The sequence below is a fragment of the Canis lupus genome, chromosome 21, assembly GCF_011100685.1.
Source record: "Canis lupus familiaris isolate Mischka breed German Shepherd chromosome 21, alternate assembly UU_Cfam_GSD_1.0, whole genome shotgun sequence".
NCBI lineage: Eukaryota > Metazoa > Chordata > Mammalia > Carnivora > Canidae > Canis > Canis lupus.
Genome location: NC_049242.1, coordinates 31,232,281 through 31,257,103, shown reverse-complemented (window position 1 = coordinate 31,257,103; position 24,823 = coordinate 31,232,281). Strand labels below are relative to the sequence as shown.

General features: G+C 40.5%; 2 protein-coding genes across 6 annotated transcripts in view; both read right to left on the bottom strand.

The window, feature by feature from the left end:
• The window catches only part of ZNF215 (zinc finger protein 215), a 29,966-nt gene extending 20,671 nt beyond the window's left edge, over nucleotides 1-9,295 (bottom strand). Inside the window, exons 1-2 of one of the 5 annotated variants that reach the window (XM_038568919.1) lie at nucleotides 9,177-9,279; nucleotides 8,320-8,684 (exon numbers count right to left, since the gene is read on the bottom strand). The gene's annotated coding sequence lies outside the window, so the exon portion shown is untranslated. Of the gene's footprint in view, nucleotides 1-8,319; nucleotides 8,938-9,176 lie in introns of those variants that run through there. The other 4 variants (XM_038568921.1, XM_038568918.1, XM_038568920.1 and 1 more) reach the window with 4 other exon arrangements.
• A 10,908-nt stretch (nucleotides 9,296-20,203) lies between these two features.
• LOC119877363 (olfactory receptor 2D3) lies at nucleotides 20,204-21,169 on the bottom strand. The gene has a single exon (XM_038568925.1). It carries the CDS (start codon nucleotides 21,146-21,148, stop codon nucleotides 20,204-20,206), a length of 945 nt encoding a protein of 314 aa, XP_038424853.1. The 5' UTR covers nucleotides 21,149-21,169.
• Between the last annotated feature and the right edge of the window lie 3,654 nt (nucleotides 21,170-24,823).

Sequence of the window (24,823 nt, the reverse complement as noted above, 5' to 3'; positions counted from 1 at the left end):
ATTGGACAGCTACATGCAAAATAATGCAAATGGGCCACTTTCTTATACCATATACAAAAATAAACTCAAAATGGATTTAAAGATCTAAATATGAGACCTGAAGCCATAAAACTCCTAAAAGAAATATAGGCAGTAATCCCTCGGCATCAACCTTAGCAACATATTTATGGATATATCTTCTCAGACAAGAGAAACAAAAGCAAAAATAAACTACTGGGACTACATCAAAATAAAGACCCTTTGCACAGTGAAGGAAAGCATCAACAAAACAAAAAGGCAACCTACTGAATGGGAGAATATTTTTGAAAATGACGTATCTGATAAGTATTTAATATCCAAAATATATAAAGAACTTATACAACTCAACACACACACACATGCATATCACATCATACTTCAATTAAAAAATGGGAAGAAGAGGGACGCCTAGGTGGCTCAGCGGTTGAGCGTCTGTCTGCCTTCAGCTCAGGGCATGATCCTGGAGTGCAAGGATTGAGTCCCACATTGGGATCCCTGCATGGAACCTGTTTCTCCCTCTGCCTGTGTCTCTGCCTCTATCTCTGTGTCTTTCATGAATAAATAAACAGAATATTTTTTAAAAAATGGGAAAAGGAACTGAATAGACATTTTCCCAAACATATACAGATGGCAAACAGGTACATGAAAAGATGCTCAACATCACTAATCGTCAGGAAATGCAAAATAAAACCACAATGAGCTATCATTTCATACCTGTCAGAAAATGGTTAGTATAAAAAAGGCAAGAAATAACAAGTGTTGTTAAGAATGTAGAGAAAAGGGAATCTTGTGTACTATTGGTGGGAATGTCAGCTGGTGCAACCACTATGGAAAACAGTGTGGAGGTCTGTCAAAAAATTAAAAATAGAAATACCATATGACCCAGTAATTTCACCATTGGGTATTTAGCCAAAGAAAATGAAGACACTAATTTGAAAAGATATATGTACCCCTATGTTTATTGAATTATTCACAATAGCTAAGATACGGAAATAACACAAGATGAATGTATAAAGGAGAGGTAGTATACATGTACAATTGAATATTAGTCATAAAAAACAATGAGATCTTGTATTTGCAACAACATGGATGGATCTGTAGGGTATTATGCTAAGTGAAAATAAGACAGAAAAAAAAACAATTTACATGTGGTATCTAAAAACTAAAACAAATGAGCAAACAAACAAACCAAATAGACTCAACTATACAGAATTGGTGCTGCCAGAGTACAGGTGGGTGGGGGGATGTGAAAAAACTCAGTTATAAAATAAGTCACAGAGATGAAAAGTACAGCATAGGGAATATAGGTAATATTATCATAATAACACATGGTGACAGATGTTATTGTCACTTGTGTAAAATATATGTACAATCGACTACACTTATCATGGTGGTCATTTTAAGTACTGTATAGAATTGTAGAATCAATATGTTGAATACTAAAACTAATACTGTATATTAATTTTACCTCAATTAAAAAAAAAGTGCATTCCCAGACTATAATGATTAGGGAGGTTATAGGCTCAACTAAACATGTAGACACACAAGACTACATGGGCCGTATTTGGCACTAGTTTGTTCAGAAGGCCACTGGACAGAAAATACAGCTTACTAGCAGAGTAACTAGCACTGTTCTTCTGTGGGAGTCCTCATAGAGTATAGCCAAATGAAGAGATCCACATTTTGTGCAGAAAGCATACTGACTGAAAAGCCTTCCCATAAGAGCCAGTATCTTTTAAAAACTTTAAGAGCAGAGCACTCAGCATTCCCCCAAAAGCTTGCCCAATTATGAGAGTCATTACATTCAGAGAAGTTCAGATACAGCTTTCTATCCAATTTACAATTCTTCCAGTCTGGATGTAATTCAACTTTCAGGGTTCACTTTTATTACCCATCTCTAAGCCAGTGGTTTTCTGGGGACATTTGGTACCAGGGGAAATCTGACAATGTCTGGAGACAGTTCTGGCTGTCACGGCTGGGGGGTATTACATGCATCTAGCGAGAGAAGCCCAGGAATCCTGCTAAACATCCTAAAATACACAAGACAATGCTCTAAACATAGACTTATCCAGTCCAAAGTGTCAGTAATTCCAAAGAAAGAAACCCTGCTATAGAGAATATACAGTGACTAAGAGTACATACTTTAGAGTCCTACTGATCTGAGGTTAAATCCCAGCTGTACTAGTTACTAAATGTATAAACTTAAGCAAATTATTTTACCAAACCTTGAGTTTTCTCAACCATAACATGGATATAACAATACCCATCTGACTGAATTATAGGGATTAAAAGAATACCCATTCACTTCTTGGCAGATAATAAGCACTCAATATCCATTTTGTTGAGAGTTTATCATTATAAGTGGATGTTGAATTTTGTCAAGTGCTTTTTCTGCATCTATTGAAATGATAGGATTTTTTCATTTTCTTAATGTGGTATATCACATGATTGATTTGCAGATATATTTGCAAATCATATATCTGATAAGAGATTAATACCCAAAATATATAAAGAACTCACACAATAACAAAAAACAATGTTTTAAAGACATAAGATTTGACTATTTTTCCAGAGAAGAGATTTGAATGTTTTTCCAAAGAAAATATGCAGATGGCCAACAGATATATAAAAAGATGTTCAACATCAATAATCATCAAGCATATGCAAATCAAACCACAATAAGGTATCACCCCATAACTGTTAGAATGATTATTATGAAAAAGACAAGACATAACAAGTGTTGTTGAGGGTGTGGAGAAAAGAGAACCCTTGTGCTCTGTTGATGGTGGTGTCACTTGGTGCAATCACTGTGGAAAACAGAATGGAGGATCCTTAAAAAATTAAAATAGAACTACCCTATGATCCAGCAACTCCACTTCTAGGCATCTATCCAAAGAAAATGGAAACACTAATGGGGAAAGATATATGCACCCTCATGTTCATTGCACATTTACAATAGCCAAGATATAAAAACAACCTAAGTGTCCATCAAGAGATGAATGGATAAAGATGTTTATCTACACACACACACACTCACAGAAATATTATTCAGCCATAAAAAGAATAAAATCCTACCACTGGCAACAACATGGATGAACTTTGAGGTCATTATGATAAGTGAACTAAAGTCAGAGAAAAAAAATACTGTATGATCTCTCCTATATGTGTAATCTTACAAAACAAACAAAAAGACAAGCTCAAAAAACAAATTGGTGCTTGCTGGAGAAGGGTGGCAGGTGAAATGGGTAAAGGCGTCAAAGGTTTAGGAAAAAAAAAAAGCCTGAAGCAATGGGCAAAGTATCAATTTTCAATACTTTCCATTGTGTTTTATTGGAATCATATAACAACCATTAAAAACCCAGACACAGCACTCAATAGACTATTATCTATACATGTATAGGTCTGCTTATTAGCAGATCTTACAGATTGGCCAAATGTTTGTTCACAAAAGTATTTCCTGACCTCATCTGTTGGCAATGTCTACTTAAAAGACCACTCAACATTCAAATATGGATTAGTAGACAGAGGAAGAGAACAATATATGGAGACCTATGAAAAGACAGTATAGAAGGAAAAATGCACAATGCTCAAAAAAGTCAAAGGAAAAAAAACATTTTATTTTATTTTTATATATTTATTTTATTTTTTATTTATTTATGATAGTCACACAGAGAGAGAGAGAGAGAGAGAGAGAGGCAGAGACATAGGTAGAGGGAGAAGCAGGCTCCATGCACCGGGAGCCCGACATGGGATTCGATCCCGTGTCTCCAGGATCGCGCCCTGGGCCAAAGGCAGGCGCCAAACTGCTGCGCCACCCAGGGATCTCCAGAAAAAAACATTTTAGAATGCAACTTTCTGAAGAAAAAAATAGAAGTATGGAAATGAGTGGAATCTGTAAGACTAAAGGCAGAGGAAAATATACAGTAGCACTGTACTCTAGTTGATAAAGTTAATTCCTATGGAGGTATAGGTTAACAATTCTGATACTGCTATACTGAACAATAAGTGGATCGCAGATGATGAGAGGCAGGTTTCTCCATGTTTCAGTAGTTAACAGATAATCAAGGGAAGGAAATAAGAATGACCCAGGCGAAAAAAAAAAAAAAAAAAAAAAAAAAAAAAAAAAAAAAAAAAAAAAAAAAAAAAGAATGACCCAGGCGGTAATGAATTAGAGTTGGAAATATCAATATGAACCTATATTTAGCTTAATACAGGTAAAAGTGGTTACATACAGAAGTACTTATAGATATTTGTATATACAGGGGTTGGTATACACACATATATTTCCTTGCTCTGTCAGCTGAGTGGACCTAGAAGCAAGAACATCCCAGAAGCAACAACACTTAGTTCCCAGATTTCGTTTTTTTTTTTTTTAAATTTTTTTTTTTTTTTTTTTTTTTATGATAGTCACATAGAGAGAGAGAGAGAGAGAGAGAGAGGCAGAGACATAGGCAGAGGGAGAAGCAGGCTCCATGCACCGGGAGCCTGACGTGGGATTCGATCCCGTGTCTCCAGGATTGCGTCCTGGGCCAAAGGCAGGCGCCAAACCGCTGCGCCACCCAGGGATCCCAGATTTCGTTTTTTAATGCAATACAAGGAACCAAGGCTCTATAGAGAAACGGCTTATTCTAGAACTGGAGCAAAAGATATACACTGGAGCATCTTGAAGTATTAGAAACTAAATAAGAGGGCAGCCCGGGTGGCTCAGCAGTTTAGCACTGCCTTCAGCCCAGGGCCTGGTCCTGGAGACCCAGGATCAAGTCCCACGTCAGACTCCCTGCATGGAGCCTGCTTCTCCCTCTACCTGTGTCTCTGCCTCTCTCTCTCTCTCTCTCTCTCTCTGTGTGTGTCTCTCATGAATAAATAAATAAAATCTTAAAAAAAAAAAACTAAATAAGAGCTCAAAAACAAAAACACATGTACTGGATCATGTCATATACGTCCAGGAGTCAAGTGAGAGAACTCCCAGGGGCCAAAGCTGAAACAATATGAGCAATAACCTAAATCATAAAATTAATACTCATAAGCAATATAGATATATATGACTGACTGAATCAATCAATAAATAGGGAAGAATAGACCAATCTCTCATGCAGAAGAATTCCAAATATTTATGTAGATACTCAGCCTTCCAGGAAGTGGAGCATAACTCTGTCCCTTGAGTTTGGGCTCTGCATAGTGAATCCCTTTGGAAGAGTATATATGGAGGAGGGGAAAAGAGTAAATTTATAGTGGAGAAAGCTGAAAAATATATATCAGCCATGTGATCAAAGTTAATATTAATAATGACAGGTCACGCTGGCAGTATGTACCTTTGAGATGATGTGGTAGAAACAGCACTTTATCTCTGTGATTTTCCTCTCCCAGACCCATAACCCCAGTCTAATTATGAGAAAAATTCTAACAGACAAATGCTAATAGATGGGCTTCCCATACTATACCTGACTAGTACTCCTCAAAACTGTGAAGGTCATTAAAAGCAAGTCTCAGAAACTGTCACAGCCAAGAGGAGCCTAAGGACATATGACAACTTAATGTAATGTGGCATCCTGGGTGGGATCCTGGATCAGATAAAGGTCATTAGGTAAAAATCAAAGAAGTATGATTAAAGTATGGACTTCAGTTAACATGTCTATATTATTTCACTGACTGCAACAAATGTACCGTACTAATTTGTTACTAATAGGGGAAATGAGTGTGGGGTATGTGGGAATCCTTTGCACTATATTCTCAATTTTTCTGTAAATCTGAAATGATAAAATAAAAATTTTATTTAAGATATTAAAGACACTTGCCTGATGTATTCATATTCAAAAGGATGCATGGTAAATTTGTAGAACAGAATTAGGGAGTCATTTGGTAAAACAAGAGGAGATTAAGATAAATATCAAAATGGATTAAGAGACTGACAACCTTGATTGGAAGGAGTAAAGAACAAAAGGGACACTTCACTGAACCAATGATATGACAGACAAACCTAACAGTCTCTCCCGAAATGCTGAGGTAAAGGGAGAACAACATTTTATGGTGTAAAGCAAATTAAAATTATAGAGAAATTTTTTCAACTCAAAGTGATCCATGCATATGGCAAAAAGAAAAATGATCAAAAGCATATGAGAACTTTTATGATGAAAATCAAGTGTTCCACCCCACTCTCATTTCTATGCCCAGGTTTACTACAGAGAGGTGAGTTTTATTTAATTATATTTATTTTTTAAAGATTTTATTTATTTATAAATAAATAGTTTAGTTTTCTTAGTTTTCTGTTCATACTTAAGCATTAGGGTGACTATTCCAGAGGGTCATAACAATTTCTACTTCTGTTGTATCAGTAGATTGGTTTCCTAATGGGCATCTACTCTGGGAGATCTTCCAAAGGCCAAGTATAAACAATGCACAGAAATACAATGAATTAAAAAGCACAAATGCATTATACCAGACAAAAATAAAACATTAAATGACCAAATTATGCTGAAATATGGCTTGCTAAATGTACCAAATAACATAATTGTAATATATTTATCACATATTCCTCAGAAAACGAAAGATGAAATCAACAATGAGATGCTATAAACAGTAGAGATTATGGCAACTTTCTAAATCCTTAGCAAGATAAACTAAAATTAAGTAACAATATAGTAGATATGCAAAATGTATTTAAGTGTGATATATAAAACGAGATAGCACTTTTTAAAATAAGATTCTTTTTATAAATTATTTGACAAAGAGAACAAGCAGAAAGAGCATCGGGCAGCCCTGGTGGCTCAGCGGTTTAGCACTGTCTTCAGCCCAGGGCCTGATCCTGGAGACCCAGGATTGAGTCCCACATCAGGTTCCCTGGATGAAGCCTGCTTCTCCCTCTGCCTGTGTCTCTGCCTCTGTGTGTGTGTGTGTGTGTCTCTAATGAATAAATAAAATCTTTAAAAAAAAAAAAAAACAAGCAGAAAGAGTAGCAGAGAGGGAGAGGAAGAAGGAGGCTACCTGCAAAGCAATGAAACACATATGGGGCTCCATCCCAGGACCCTGGGATCATGACCTGAGCTTAAGGCAGACACTTAACCAACTGAGCCACCCAAGCGGCCCTACTATGTAAGTTCTACTCAAGCACTTTTGAAAATGTTTACAAAAGCTACTATATATTTTTTTAATTTATTTTTTATTGGTGTTCAATTTACTAACATACAGAATAACCCCCAGTGCCCGTCACCCATTCACTCCCACCCCCCACCCTCCTCCCCTTCTCTCACCCCTAGTTCGTTTCCCAGAGTTAGCAGTCTTTACGTTCTGTCTCCCTTTCTGATATTTCCCACACATTTCTTCTCCCTTCCCTTATATTCCCTTTCACTATTATTTATATTCCCCAAATGAATGAGAACATATAATGTTTGTCCTTCTCCGACTGACTTACTTCACTCAGCATAATACCCTCCAGGCTACTATATTTTAAGTTACAAAAATCCTCAAATAAAAAGTATCTACCAGTTGTAGAGACCACCTTTATTATTAGAATGAAAACTAGAATTTAACAGAAACAGAAAAAACATTCTCAACTAATTTGAAATTTAAACTTTGCTTCTAAAATACCACTCAAATTCAAAACAATAAAAACATCACACATCATGAGTGAAGTAAGTCAATCGGAGAAGGAGAAACATATGGTCTCATTCATTTAGGGAATATAAAAAATAGTGAAAGGTAATAAAGGGAAAAGGAGAGAAAATGAGAGGGAAACATCAGAGAGGGAGACAGAACATGAGAGACTCCTAACTCTGGGAGATGAACAAGGGGTGGTGGAAAAGGAGGTGGGTGGGGGGTGGGGGTGACTGGGTAATGGGCACTGAGGGGGGCACTTGATGGGCTGAGCACTGGGTGTTATGCTATACGTTGGCAAACTGAACACCAATAAAAAAAAATAATTGGGGGGAATCCCTGGATGGCTCGGCAGTTTAGCTCCTGCCTTTGGCCCAGGACGTGATCCTGGAGTCCGGGAATGAGTCCCATGTCGGGCTCCCTGCATGGAGCCTGCTTCTCCCTCTGCCTCTCTCTCTGCCTCTCACGAATAAATAAATAAAATCTTTAAAAAAAAATCACACATCAGAATCTATAGAGAACAGATCAAGTTCCACTGTTAGGCGATGTCAAAGCCTTACATACGTACTTGTTTAAGTTCCTAAACAAGAATGAGTCAACTGCAAGTGCAAGTGAGAAAACTGCAAGTGAGAAAAAGCAACAGAATATAGTGGGAATGGATAGGCTGAAAATATAAATTAATAACTCAGTCGGTATCAATAATTAAGGAACCTGAAGGTCGGAGACGTTCAGGAGGACCTGCTTGCAGTGAAGAGTCCAGAAAAGGAGCCGCTGGACGACAGAAGGTCAGCGTACGGCTGAGACTGCGAGCAGCCTCGCGCTGTGTAAGCGATGAACACTGGGGCGAGCAAAGCCAAGAAGGGTCGGAGTTTAACCTCTGCAGTGAACGGCCGCCTCTCAGGACGGCGGTGGCAGGAGCGAGGGAGCTTCGAGTGCGAGCCAGGCCCACGGACACGGAGGGCGCGACAGGCGCAGGCGGCGGGAATCCAGGGCACTGAACCAGGGGCCACAGGGATGTTCAAGGGATTTTCTAGCACCGAGGACTCAACAGGTGCCAATCATGCGCAAGGTACTTTCTGTGGGTGAAGAGGGTTGTTTCGTAGAGCAAGTTTACATGTCAACTAAAGAGCTGATAGGCAGTGGCCTAGGTAAAACCCCTTCGCGCCTGGCGCAGGGAGAGGGGCGCAGAGGGCCCGGTGCACACGGAGCGTCTGAAACCGAGAAAGACGCCTCGAAGCGTCCGCACTGGCGGGAGGTCAGGGATGACTGGGAAGAAGGCCAGTGGGATGCAGACTTCCCACCGCGTCTGCAGTCGACGCAGCCAGCCCCGTCACCCCGGCCCCCAAGCACCCCCTCCAGCCGCCCGAGGCCCGCAGGCCGCCCCCGCAGCAGGGCGGAGAGGCGGCGCCGCACGCGGCTCCCCGGGCTCCGGCGCGCACCCCTCCTCCTGCAGCCCGCGCCTCCCCGCCGCCCGCGCCCCCCGGGGTCCCGCACACACTGCGGGGCGCGCGCCCCAACCCGCGGACGCGCCGCAGCGGGGCTCCCCGCGCCGCACAGCGCGTCCTCACCGCCACCGAGCCGGTGGTCCCTGGGCGCGGCTCCCGGCAGGGGCTCCGTTCCGTCCGCCCGGGCGCCAGGGGCGACGGCAGCCGCGGAGGCCGTGCGGCTCCGGGCGGGGGCAGCCGGCGTGGGCACTGACGCCCGAGCCAAGCAGCAGGGCACAGCCCGCCCTTCCGCGCCGCCCGGGTCCTGCGAGTCCCAGAAGCCCAGGCGCCCCCCCGACCCCGCCCCCGGGCGCGCGCACGCGCACCAGCCCTGGAAGGAGCCCCCAGCGGCCCCCGCGGCCCCAGGCCACCTGAGAAGACCCCGCCCCTCCCCAGCTCCAGGTCCCGCCCCCAAGCAACAGGCCCCGCCCCTCCTCGTCTCAGGCCCCGCCCCACATAAAGCCCCGCCCACTCCTATCCCCAGGCCCCGCCCCATCTCCAGGCCAGCCTTTCCCTAGGCCCCACCCACCCGTAGAAGGCTGTCCAACCAGGGGGCTGGGAGTGGGCGGCAGCAGGCCACAGTGAGGGTGGAGGTGAGGTTGAGGTGCAGGGAGAGCCTGTTATACATTCTTAGCTTCCCCCATCCCACCCATGTAGCTGCCCCAAATCCTCACTCTTGGATCATGATGCCTGGGGAATTCCTGAGCAGAAAAATGACATGGGAAAACTGGACAGTTGACAGTGAATTTGTTTCTGTGAACTTTTCAGCCTTGTCCTCTGAGCTCCAAGCTCTACTCTTTCTCCTTTTTTGGACTATTTACTGGCACCGTAGTGGGCAATGTTCTTATCATCCTGCTCTGCTCTACAAAGTCTTACCTGCTTCTTCCCCAGGAATTTTTTACCACCTGGAGGTAGGTTTTAACTTGATTATTGTGCCCTAGATGCAGCGACTCTGATCATCCAAGATACAACCAACTCCTTCCATGGCTATGCCACTCAGTGTATTTCTTCTTCTTTGGGGCTGCTGAGTGCTGCCTCCTGGCCACAATGACATATGACCGCTGTGTGGCCAACTGTGACCCTTTGCGTTACCCAGTCATTATGAACTGCAGAGCCTGTGCCCAGCTAGCAGGTACATCTTGGTTCTCAGAGTTTCCTGTGGCCCTGTGCAAACCACATGGATTTTCCACTTCCCTTTTTGTGACCCCAACAGAGTGAACCACTTTTTCTGTGACAGCCCCCCTGTCATTGCACTGGTCTGTGCTGATACCTCTCTGTTTGAACTGGAGGCTCTGACAGCCACTGTCTTATTTATCCTCTTCCCTTTCCTGCTGATCCTAGGGTCCTATGTCCACATCCTCTCTACTATCTTCAGGATGCCCTCAGCTGAGGGGAAACCTAAGGCCTTTTCCACCTATTCCTCCCACCTCCTTGTTGTCTCCCTCTTCTACAGCACCGCCATCCTCACGTACTTCAATCCACCACCTCTCCTGAGATAGCCTAACACCAACACTTCTCCACGTCACCACCACCCCATTAGCCTGGGACCAAAAAACAGGGCAGAATTTCGAAAATACACTGGGATGTATAAAACATGGTGGTCCCTGATTAATCGATTTTACTCATCATTCATTCTGGTTTCCATCCAAGTAAAAAGTCTGACGGAAGTCTCGTGAATCCAGTTTGGGCTTGTTAAGTACAAGATAACTCTGGGTCATCCAAGAAGCATTATCAAATAGGCAGATGGACCGGGGGTCCGTAGTTTATTGGTGTCTGAGGCCAGAGGTGTACAGTTTGTGTCCATTCTGGGTGGATGATCCTTGAGGCTATGGGGGAGGATGACATTGCAGAAAGGAAGAGAAAACGAGAAAACACTAAAAGAAGGTCCTGGCTTGAGGCCCAGAGGAAGACTCAACAGAATCAGTCACAGAGTTTAAATCTAGACCATGAATTCATCAAGGTAAAACAAAAGGGGAACTAGGAGCTTTTTGCTAACCTCCTCTGTGCTCACTACTGTCTTAAGCACATTATACATAGCATCTCACTCATCACCACAAAACACTGTAAGGTGGAGATTAGCATCCCCAATTTGTTGCAACTAAAATCCGGCAAAGCTAAGCTCCAAGCTCAGATCACTTCTTACTCAGATCACTGCTGTTCACTCAATGATATTTTCCAAGATTGGGGGTAGGGTGTGTGCTATGAATTGTTTGTAATGAGGCTGACCTTTATGAAAGTCATAATAATGTAGCCAGGCAAAATTTATATTTTAACTTGTAAGTATTGCCAGGAAACAGGCTCAAAACCCAGTGAGAACAGGGAAATGGAAGAGGCACAAAGGAGGACAGAGAACACCCAGACCTTCTCTCCAACTTCTCATAGATATGAGGTTTCTGACCATGTGCCCTCAAAGGTCCCCTGAAGCCCTGAGTCCGCTATCTAATTGAACAAGATAATTTTTGGTTTCAGTCACTTCACTAAAGGTCCAGATTTTTTTAATGGAACAATCTTGTAAGGTTTCCCTCAATATATGACGTTCATTGTTCAGGTAAAGGACTCTCAAGCTCTCTGGGACTTGATCCTTGAGATGCATGCAATTGATTGCTACAAACTCCATTTCCTTCTAGCATCATGAAAACCAGATCTTCCAATATGGACCCATCTGCATTTATTTAATAAAAAGTACAGGGGCACCTGGGTGGCTCAGTTGATTTAGTATCTTTCTTGGGCTCTGGCTGTGATCCTAGGGGTGGAGAGCCTCTTCCCTCTCTGACTGCCACTCCCCCTGCTTCTGGCCTCTATGTAAAATAAATTAGTATCTTTCTTGGGCTCTGGCTGTGATCCTAGGGGTGGAGAGCCTCTTCCCTCTCTGACTGCCACTCCCCCTGCTTCTGGCCTCTATGTAAAATAAATTAATATAACTTTTTAAAAATGGTGAGAAAGCTAGACTTGAGACAATACGTTTCCTACACTAATATTCTTTCAGCAAATTCTTATTGAGAATCTAATTTGTGGCAGATACTGTACTAGCAGTTGCATTATATTAGTAAACACAATCAGAAGAGGACACTATATTTTATAAGATTTTATTTTTTTGTTTGAGAGAGAAAGCATGAAACGAGAGGGGCAAGGTTGGAGTGAGAGGAGAGAAGAGGGAGAGGAGAAGCGGTATTTGGTTTCACAGGCCATGTGTAATGGCCATATGTCAGTTTTTGGCTTCTGGTCATTTGGGTTGCCTTTCCACATTTATGGTCTTCTGTGTGTCTTGGGCTAGTTGGAGCCTGTCTCCCATCTTACAAGCTGAATACATCTGAAATTCAGTTTCTTGTCTTCACTGCGGCTATGGTTAGCTTGCAAGGTGGAGTCACGCAGTCTACATTCTGAAGTAGCTCTAGTGACATGAAAAAGCAAGAACAAGCCGTCTCTGTTGTTTTTTAAAAATAAACTTTATTTTTTTAGATCAGTTTTAGGCGTATAGAAACTGAGAACACCCTGAGTGTTCATATGACACTTTCCCTTATTACTGACATCTTACATTATTATTATTGTATTTGTTACAATTAAGGAAATCAACATTGAGGGCAGCCCAGGTGGCTCAATGGTTTGGTACCGCCTTCAGTCCAGGGCCTGATCCTGGAGACCCGGGATGGAGTCCCACATCTGGCTCCCTCCATGGAGCCTGCTTCTCCCTCTGCCTGTGTCCCTGCCTCTCTCTCTCTCTCTGTGTCACTCTCATGAATAAATGAATTAAATCTTAAAGAAAAAAAAGAAAATCAACATTGATATCCCATGATTTTAAGATTTATTTATTTATTTATTTATTTATTTATTTATTTATTTATTTGAGAGACAGCAGGGGAAAGTGCCTAGGGGGAGGGAGAGAGAAAATACCAAGCATCCTCCTGGCTGAGTGTGGAACCCCAAATGGGGAATAATCCCACCACCTGAACATATTGAAATCATGACCTGGGCTGAATCCAAGAGTCAAACACCCAAGTGACTTAGCCACCAAGCCCCCTACTGATACAGTATTAACCAAAATTCATACTTCATTTGGATTTCTTTCTTTTCTTTAAAGAGTTGATCTATTCATTTGAGAGAGACAGCAGGAGTGTGTGGGGGAGGGTTAGAGGGAGAAGCAGACTCCCCACTGAGCAGGGAGGCCCACATGGGGCTTGGTCCCAGACCCAGAGATCATGACCTGAGCCAAAGGCAGACGCTTAACTGACAGGGCCACTCAGGTGCCCCCAATCTTTTTTTTTCTTCTCTTTTCCCTTATATCCCTTTTCTGATCCAGGATCCCACACAGGATGCCATATTACATTTACTGGGCATCTCTCCTTAAGATCCTCTTGGCTGTGACAGGTTCTCAGACTTGTGTTTTGCTGACCATTCTAGATTTAAAGAGTACTGGTCACATATTTTATAGGAAGCCGACCTATTAGATTTGTCTGGTGTTCTTCTCATGATTCGACTGAGTTTATGGGTTTAGGAGAGGGAGGTCACAAAGATAAAGTGCTATCTCCATCACATCATCTCGAGGGCACATACTACCCACGTGATCACTATTGCTGTTCTCCTGGACCACCTGACTGACCTAGTGTTGGTCAGCACACAATTTCCTTTGTCTTTTTCTTTCAGGGGCAGAGGAAGCACCAACAGCCCAATTTCCAGCCTCAGTGAAGCAGCAGCTCCAGCAGCGGAGCCTGGGCTGATGGTGTTGGCAGAGCGACGTGCGCCATCTAGTGCTGAGTGGCAGCGAGGCTGTCATCACACCCATTCTATCTGATTTTGGCCTGTGGTTTTGGCTGCAGGACCAGAATTACCATTCTTTCAATATTTTTCCTTTTAACTTAAATCACTCATAGTGGGTCTTTCCTACTTGCAATCTAGAACCCTTATCTACATATTATTTTATTATTATTTTGGGATGTATATAGGAAATATTTTCTTTAGAAGCTTTCTGGCAGATTATTTCTTGTCTCCCTCCATAGCAAGAGAGATAACATGTGTTGAGAGTTTTGATTTGGTTTGTTTTGAGAGAGATCATAGATTTTATTAGTAGTGTGAAAAAGTCCCAACAGCATCTATTTTGATGGAATGAATGGGAGCATAATTCTCTCAGCATTTTGGTTATCCACTGCTGTATAATAAAACCATCTCAGAACTTAGTGCCTGAAAACTGTACCCATTTTATTTTGCTCAGGATTCTGTGGTTTCAGAATTTGGAGTGGGGATGGCAACTATTGGTAATAGCAATATTAAAAATATGACCATGGTGTGGATGGCTGAGTTCATTGGAAGAATGAAGATCAAGGAATTCTGTGAATGCAGAATCATTGAATATTTTTTTATGTGAAAATTAGAAAGCCTAAGATCTATAACAGGAGTAGTGTGTTGGGGCAAGTGACAGTGACCTACGGGGTTAAAATCTTAAATGAAAAGGGGAAAGTGACCAAGGAATCTAAAATTTTTTATAAAGTTCACAATTCAACTTTCTCAGCCATACCTTCTTTCTTCTTTCTTCTTCATGGCCAGACTTCTCTAAGTTAATGTCCAAATTTTCAGTTTACATTTCCTTATTTTTCTTCCTGTTGCTTAAACAGTATCATTTAGATCATCATGGGCAGCCTAATCAGCATTTTCACCTATTAGTGTTTTGTCCTTGTCTATAACACAAGTAGCACATGCTGCTTATATCAAAGTTTTCTCTGATCTTCACACCCCAGATTAGAATTTGTCTATTGTGGTCCAGCTCCAGTAAATTTAAAAATAGTAACAAATGCAAAAATGTGTATTGAAACACATAATGTGTCAGCTATTGCTCGGGTTATATTGGATACAATTAGAGTCAGATGAGAGAAAATGAAAAAGAGCTCATAACGGTTTTTTTTAATAAATTAATTTTTTATTGGTGTTCAATTTACCAACATACAGAATAACACCCAGTGCTCGTCCCATCAAGTATCCCCCTCAGTGCCCGTCACCCACTCACCACTACCCCCCCGCCCTCCTCCCCTTCCACCACCCCTAGTTCCTTTCCCAGAGTTAGGAGTCTTTATGTTCTTTATCCCTTTCTGATATTTCCCACACATTTCTTCTCCTTTCCCTTATATTCCCTTTCACTATTATTTATATTCCCCAAATGAATGAGAACATACACTGTTTGTCCTTCTCCGATTGACTTACTTCACTCAGCATAATACCCTCCAGTTCCATCCACGTTGAAGCAAATGGTTGGTATTTGTCATTTCTAAAGGCTGAGTAATATTCCGTTGTATACATAAACCACATCTTCTGTATCCATTCATCTTTCGATGGACGCCGAGGCTCCTTCCACAGTTTGGCTATTGTGGACATTGCTGCTAGAAACATCGGGGTGCAGGTGTCCCGGTGTTTCATTGCACCTGTATCTTTCGGGTAAATCCCCAACAGTGCAATTGCTGGGTCGTAGGGCAGGTCTATTTTTAACTGTTTGAGGAACCTCCACACAGTTTTCCAGAGTGGCTGCACCAGTTCACATTCCCACCAACAGTGTAAGAGGGTTCCCTTTTCTCCGCATCCTCTCCAACATTTGTTGTTTCCTGCCTTGTTAATTTTCCCCATTCTCACTGGTGTGAGGTGGTATCTCATTGTGGTTTTGATTTGTATTTGCCTGATGGCAAGTGATGCAGAGCATTTTCTCATGTTCTCGTTGGCCATGTCTATGTCTTCCTCTGTGAGATTTCTCTTCATGTCTTTTGACCATTTCATGATTGGATTGTTTGTTTCTTTGCTGTTGAGCTTAATAAGTTCTTTATAGATCTTGGAAACTATCCCTTTATCTGATACGTCATTTGCAAATATCTTCTCCCATTCTGTAGGTTGTCTTTTAGTTTTGTTGACTGTATCCTTTGCTGTGCAAAAGCTTCTTATCTTGATGAAGTCCCAATAGTTCATTTTTGCTTTTGTTTCTTTTGCCTTCATGGATGTATCTTGCAAGAAGTTACTGTGGCCAAGTTCAAAAAGGGTGTTGCCTGTGTTCTCCTCTAGGATTTTGACGGAATCTTGTCTCACATTTAGATCTTTCATCCATTTTGAGTTTATCTTTGTGTATGGTGAAAGAGAGTGGTCTAGTTTCATTCTTCTGCATGTGGATGTCCAATTTTCCCAGCACCATTTATTGAAGAGACTGTCTTTCTTCCAATGGATAGTCTTTCCTCCTTTATCGAATATTAGTTGACCATAAAGTTCAGGGTCCACTTCTGGGTTCTCTATTCTGTTCCATTGATCTAAGTGTCTGTTCTTGTGCCAGTACCACACTGTCTTGATGACCACAGCTTTGTAGTACAACCTGAAATCTGGCATTGTGATGCCCCCAGATAAGGTTTTCTTTTTTAAAATTCCCCTGGCTATTCGGGGTCTTTTCTGATTCCACACAAATCTTCAAATAATTTGTTCTAACTCTGTAAAGAAAGTCCATGGTATTTTGATAGGGATTGCATTAAACGTGTAAATTGCCCTGGTACATTGACATTTTCACAATATTAATTCTGCCAATCCATGAGCATGGAATATTTTTCCATCTCTTTGTGTCTTCCTCAATTTCTTTCAGAAGTGTTCTATAGTTTTTAGGGTATAGATCCTTTACCTCTTTGGTTAGGTTTATTCCTAGGTATCTTATACTTTTCAGTGCAATTGTAAATGGGATTGACTCCTTTATTTCTCTTTCTTCAGTCTCAATGTTAGTGTATAGAAATGCCATTGATTTCTGGGCATTGATTTTGTATCCTGCCACGCTACCAAATTGCTGTATGAGTTCTAGCAATCTTGGGGTGGAGGCTTTTGGGTTTTCTATGTAGAATATCATGTCATTGGCGAAGAGGGAGAGTTTGACTTCAATTAATAAAATCATGAATGAGAAAGGAGAGATCACTACCAACACCAAGGAAATACAAACGATTTTAAAAACATATTATAAATAGCTATACACCAATAAATTAGGCAATCTAGAAGAAATGGACGCATTCCTGGAAAGCCACAAACAACCAAAACTGGAACAGGAAGAAATAGAAAACCTGAACAGGCCAATAACCAGGGTGGAAATTGAAGCAGTCATCAAAAACCTCCCAAGACACAAAAGTCCAGGGCCAGATGGCTTCCCAGGGGAATTCTATCAAACGTTTAAAGAAGAAATCATACCTATTCTACTAAAGCTGTTTGGAAAGATAGAAAGAGATGGAGTACTTCCAAACTCGTTCTATGAGGCCAGCATCACCTTAATTCCAAAACCAGACAAAGACCCCACCAAAAAGGAGAATTATAGACCAATATCCCTGATTAACATGGATGCAAAAATTCTCAACAAGATACTAGCCAATTAGGATCCAACAGTACATTAAGAAGATTATTCACCATGACCAAGTAGGATTTATCCCGGGACACAAGGCTGGTTCAACACTCGTAAAACAATCAATGTGATTCATCATATCAGCAAGAGAAAAACCAAGAACCATATGATCCTCTCATTAGATGAGAGAAATCATTTGACAAAATACAGCATCCATTCCTGATCAAAACTCTTCAGAGTGTAGGGATAGAGGAAACATTCCTCAGCATCTTAAAAGCCATCTACAAAAAGCCCACAGCAAATATCCTTCTCAATGGGGAAGCACTGGGAGCCTTTCCCCTAAGATCAGGAATAAGACAGGGATGTCCACTCTCACCACTGCTATTCAACATAGTACTGGAAGTCCTAGCCTCAGCAATCAGACAACAAAAAGACATTAAAGGCATTCAAATTGGCAAAGAAGAACTCCTAACGGTTTTTAAATAAATACATGGATGCATGAATGAAAAAAGAAGAAATTTAGCTACTAGATATTACTTCACTGGGGAGGTCTACTACAGCAGAGTCAGTAGTACCTGACTCCTGACATCTGTTGTTCCTGGACTCATATCCATGGTAACTGTAGAAAAAATTTACAGTTACATTGAATCCCCTCTAAACATGTGACTGATTAAAAACTTGGGGAAAATAAGCAGGTGGCTGTCAGGCAGATTGTTTGTACTAAGCATTCATCAAACCTAAAGTGGAATGCAGAAGGACCATGCTAAAGAAGTTGAGTTACACTAAGATGTGGTTCTAGGCATCTAAGCCCATGGAGGGGTCAGCCTCAGGTTTGCAAATTCCAATTTCTAAAACCCTAAATTTTCTTTTGCTTTTGGAAGAGGGATTCAATGGATAAAATGAGCTCATTCAAAGGAGGATGACCAGAATGAATACAGGGTGCCTGAGCATGTTAGATATAGGAACTTTAAAGAAACAAGTGAGTGGTTGGCTGTGAGAATTGAATTTGGGCCAATACAGAAACTGACTTCAGAGGGTCATGGAATAGGAAAATGAAATTTTCCTATAGGACTAAAGGACTCAAACTAGAGAACGTGAGTTCAAGATACAGGAACATTGATTTTGACTTACCGTAGGAAGATCTTTGTAAAAGCAAAAAAGTATCGATAGTTGACCCTTGAACAATGCAGATTTGGACTGCATGGGTCCACTTATACATTTTTTTATACAGTACAGTACTGTGCATGTATTTTCTCCTATGATCTTCTTTATAACATTTTCTTTTCTCTAGCTTACTTTATTGTATGAATACAGTATATAATACACATACAAAATATGTGTTAATCGACTGCTCATTTTATTGGTAAGGTTTCCAGTGAACAATGCTATTAGCAGTTAAGTTTTAGGGGATTCAAAGGTTGTTACATGGATTTTCCAATATGCAGTGGTTGGCACATGTTGTTTGATTGTCAGCTGTATAAATGAAAAGGGATGATCCAAGATAGTAGAGAGGTATATAATCTTTTTTTTTTTGTTGAGAGGTATATAATCCTAAGCAAATGCTGGATAATCACTCAATAGAAATATTATGGACTGGTTTAAGCCTCAGAACTTTGTTTCAGTTAAATGTTAAATTTCCTTTTTACCCTATAGTTTGTGTTTGCATGAAATTTGGGATATCAAGATAAAAAAATCTGTTGTTTTTGAAGTTTTCAGGAGAAAATATCATGAACTGGGAAGTATTTTGCCCTTGGTGGCATTTTACAAGATGAAATGCTTTGAGTCATGAATGATCCCATATTAAAGACTCTTCCAGATATATTGGTTGTTTCTATCAGAGCCTAATCCTAGATTTGTATGAGTGGGACATCTAAACCGGAAATGTCTTTGGTGTTAGAATCATGTATGCCAGTCATATTAGATGTTTATCAAAATAATTCAGTTTAAGCCTTAGATTCAGTTGTATCATGTTGAAATTAACCCACAAATTCCAAAATAGCACTTGTGTTTTATAATCAGGAAAACATAAACTTTTTATCCTTTTATTTCTCTCCTCTGTGTTCTAGCTCAGTGTGCATATTCATGGTTTTTAGAACATGTCTTCACTTTTATGTTTCTTGAATTAATTCATAACTGTCTACTAAAATCCTGTACCTCTTATAAGAATGTTACCAGAGTAACATAGTGGCTCACCAGTTGAGCATCTGATTCTTTTTTTTTTTAAGGTTTTATTTATTTATTCATGAGAGGCAGAGAGACAGAGAGGCAGATACACAGGCAGAGGGAGAAGCAGGCTCCATGCAGGGAGCCTGATGTGGGACTCGATCCCAGGACTCCAGGATCACTCCCTGGGCCAAAGGCAGACGCTAAACCACTGAGCCACCCAGGGATCCCAAGCATCTGATTCTTGATTTTGGTTCAGGTCGTGATTTCAGTGTCATGAGATGGAGCCTTCAATCAGCTCGATGCTAGGGATGGAGCCTGCTTAAACATTCTCTTTCTCTCTCCCTCTTCGCCTTGTGCTACCTGTTCATCCACACTCTCCATTTAATTAATTAATTAAATAGGGCCTCCTCAGTGACTCAATCAGTTCAACAGCTGACTTCAGCTCAGATCATGATCTCAGGATCTTGGGATGGTACCCCTCCTGGGCTATCCACTGAGCAGGGTGTCTGCTTGTCCCTCTCCCTCTCCTACTGCCAATCCACCAGCTCCTACTCTCGTTCTCTCTCAAAAACTAATACTAAACTAAACTAAACAAATATAAAAGTCAAACCCTAGATCACCGCTGTTGAGAAAAGGACTTTCTTCCAGCTAGTTTTCTGAAAGCCCCTTTAACATCCTTGTTTCTCAGGCTATAAATTATGGGGTTCAACATTGGAGTCACCACTGTATAGAACACAGAGATCATTTTATCCTGCTCTTTTGTGGTCTTGGAGTTTGGCCGCATGTAGGCGAATATGCCTGAGCCATAGAACAGGACAACAACAATGAGATGGGAGCCACAGGTAGAGAAAGCCTTGAGCCTCCCCTCCCCAGACTGCATCTGGATCACAGTGGAGATAATATTCCAGTAGGAGACCAGAATCAGGCAGACAGGAGCTAAGAGGATGACCACGCCCATTGCAAAGATGGCCATTTCTGTGCTGTAGGTATCTGCTGAAGCCAGCTTCAGGAGGGCAGGAGGTTCACAAAAGTAGTGATTAATAATCTTCTGTCCTTGATAGGGTAGTTGAAAAGTAAAGGTGGTATCCACCAGAGACACGAGTGCTCCACTGGCCCAGGATCCAATGGCCAACTGGAGACACACCTGTTGGGTCATGATGCTAGAGTAGTGCAGGGGCTTGCAGACAGCCACGTACCGGTCATAAGACATCACTGCCAGCAGTGCACACTCTGTACACCCAGCCAGAAGGAAGACAACTATTTGTGCCATACACCCAAGAAAAGAAATCGTTTTCCTTTTTACCAGGAAATGGACCAACACCTGAGGGACGATGCTAGTAGAGAAACAGAGATCTGCGAAAGAGAGGTTTCTAAGAAAAAAGTACATGGGAGTGTGAAGTCGAGAGTCCATGAAGATGAGAATGATGATGAGCAGGTTCCCAAGCACAGTCAAAAGATAAATGAGGAGAAAAAGAACAAACAGCAGGATCTGGGTCTGCAAGTCCTGTGAAAGGCCCAGGAAAATAAACTCAGCCACAGAGGTTTGGTTTTCCTCTCCCATTGAGATTTATGCCTGTTTACCTGTTTGCACAAATAAAAAGAACAACCTTTTGGTTTGTAACATCAAGTCTTGTAGAAGAGTCTTATTTAAAGCTCATATTATAACCAAATTGGATATTTCTAGCTTTTTGCTACCCAAGTCATTCTAATTAATACTAAATATTAATTCTGATTGCTTGGTTGTAATTTCAACCCATTTCAATTTTTTTCCAAATATCCTCTTCCCAGTGCCATTTATCTATATTATGACATCGTTAAAGCCTTCCTGGCTAGTTCTCATATGAGGATTTGGGATTTGAATGGATTTTCTTAAATGGCTATACACATATTCCTACAAAATTGCTGTTTACTGTTGGCACTATTGCCATGTACAATCCTGCACCACTAACTATTCAAAATACTACACATTTAATTATAACATATGCTTGAAAATGTGAAACAGCTTTCAGGCATCAAACTTAATTTGACTTCTTAAAAAAAACAGCAATTTTTTCTTGGCTTAGAAATAGAAGCTTGGGCAGCCCAAATGGCTCAGCGGTTTAGTGCTGCCTCAGCCCAGGGTGTGATTCTGGGGACCCGGGATCGAGTCCCATGTCAGGCTTCCTGCATGGAGCCTGCTTCTCCCTCTGCCAGTGTCTCTGCTTCTCTCTCTGTGTGTGTCTCTCATGAATAAAAAAATAAAATCTTAAAAAAAAGAAATAGAGGCTTATCACTTAATATACCAAGTATTGTTCTTTTTGGATTAAAGAATAAAATGCTAAAAGTAAAAGTAAAAAACCAGGAAAAACAAGTCAAAATTCTTGTGATATCTGGACAGGATCAGACTGACACAAAAGCCAAGAGACCATGAGGAAAACATGCAGAAGTTATAACATAAAATGAAAGGCTTTTGTGCGATAATAATATCATGAATAAATTTAAGTTGAACTACATACTGACAAAAATACTTAAAGATGTCAGTTCAGAGGTAATGTCTTTAATACACTAAGATTACATATAAAACACCATGAAAATTGTTGAGTCCAAAAAATAATGAGCTAAGAACATGAACAGACTACTTACAAAGATGAAATGCAGGAAGAAGGGGAACTGAGTGGAAAATATTAGAAAGGGAGACAAAACATGAGAGACTCCTAATTCTGGAAAACAAAGGGGTGCTGAAGGGGAGGTGGATGGGGGGATGGGGTAGTTGGATGATGGGCACTGAGGAGGGCACTTGATGGGATGACCACTGGGTGTTACAGCGTATGTTGGCAAATTGAATTTAAATTAAAAAACAACAACAAAAAAAGATGCAATGCAATTAGTTACTAAATATAAGAATACTTGATATTATTACAAGTAATTAAGTACAACAATGAAGGATACATTTTTCACCTTGGAAATTAGCTAAGATTTTAACAGAACAACCACATCACAAAATAGTAACTTGGATTTTATTTAAAACTTAACACATGACAAGCATGAAGGGTTTTAAAAGTACATTGTCTCAATGACATTATAAGGTAGACGTTATTAATCTTAGTTTGCAGATGAAAAAACTGAGGCATAGAAAAGTTTAGCTACTTTCCCCAAATTACACAATTAATAAACAGCAGGATTCATTAAGTGTAAAGTGAAGGTTTACAAAAAAAGACTTTTGTGTACAATGCAAGAGGGTAGGAAAAGTAGTCCAATCTGTCTGGAAAATAATTTTGTCAAATATACTAAAAACTTTAAATATTTGTATACCTTGACCGACTTCTCAATAGGGGGGGAGGGAAAGATTTCCTTTTTACTGGTCTTTTCTTCCCCATGAAGAAGAATCTGATTTGTGACATTCTAGGATGTTGCTTGGTCCCTATTTACTACTGGCTAGGGTTACTGTGCTTTAAAAGGTCATGCATGTTCTATTTCCTCACTTCTTCATGGAACTGGACTAATAAATTGGAACAAGTCCCACTAAACTGTAAGAAAGGTTGAAGATTTTGAAAGACTTTAGACCAAGTGCCCCAACCCAGGCTTATCAGAGTTCTGAACTAGAGTGACATTCGGGACTAGCACAACTAATAAAAAGCAGTCTGTTATTTTTCATATTTCTTGTTTCTTTTGTAGGACTCTAAGGAGAGGAATGACCAGGACTAGAATATTAGGAGTTTTTGAGTCCCTAGGCCTAATATCATATAATATCCTCAAATATTATGCCAATTTCTAAATCCAATTCTAGGAATCTATTCAAAATAAATAAACTCCAGAAAAATATTCACAAGAAAATATGTTTATCTTGTTACATAATAATGGTTAAAAATGGACAGATACACAAATGGAATATAATAAAGAACTCAGAAATAACCCTTACAAGGTTGGGTTTCTGTGACAAGGATGCCAAGGATACACAATGAGGAAAAGACGGTCTCTCCAATAAATAGTGTTGGGAAAACTGGATATCCACATGCAAAACAATGGAATTAGGCCCTTATCTCACATCATATACAAAAATCAACCCAAAATGGATTAAAAGGATGTAAGATATGACACTATATAACTAAAGCATATGTTTACATATGTTTGGGGGTATTGGAGTAAAGAAATGGGTCCAAGCTGAAGCGACCATCAACTTAATATAGGCCTCTTTATGCAGAAGATGCTATTTACAAATGAAATGGTGACCACAAATCAAAAACCAGTAATAGATATGCAAAGATTAAAGAGAAAGGAATCTGAGTATATCACTAAAGATAGCCAATAAACCTTCTCTCTTTGAAAGAGAGCAAGAGAAGAAAGGATCAGAGAAAAACTACAAAACCCACAAAACAAGTAACAAAATGGCCATAAATACATATCTGTCAATAACTACTTTGAATGTAAGTGGAGAAATGCTCCAGTGAAAAGACACAGGGTGACAGAATGGATAAAAAACAAGACCCATCTATATGCTTCCTACTAGAGACTCACTTCAGACCTAAAGACACATGCAGATTGAAAGTGAACTGATAGCAAAAATTTATCAGGACGCCTGGGTGGTTCAGCAGTTGAGCACCTGCTTTGGCCCAGGGCTTGATCCTGGAGTTCTGGGATCCAGACCCACATCCGGCTCCCTGCATGGAGCCTCCTTCTCCCTCTGCCTATGTCTCTGCCTCTCTCTCTCTCTGTGTGTCTCTTGTGAATAAATAAATAAAAACTTTTTAAAAATTAAAAAAAAGAAAAACATCTATCATGCAGATAGAAGTGCAAAGCAAGCCAGAAGCAATACTTCTATCAGACAAAATGGACTTAAAAACAAAGAGTGCAACAAGAGACCAAGAAGGATAGATAGATCATTGGATAGATCATCCAAACACAAAATCAACAAGGAAACAGTGCCTTTCAATGACATATTGAACCAGATAGATCTAACTGATATATTCAGAATCCATCCTAACACAGAAAAATACACATTCTTTTCAAGTGCAGATGAAACAATCTCCAGAAGAGATCACACATGAGGCCACAAAATAAGTCTTAAGAAATTAAAAAAACAAACAAACAGTGAAGTCACACCATGCATGTTTCCATCCACAATACTATGACTGGAAATCAAACAAAAGAAGATATCTGGAAAGAGCACAAATACATGGAAGCTAAATACCATGCTATTAAACAATGAATGGGTGAATCAAGAAATCAGATTGGAAATAGAGGTTCTGGGTACCTCAGT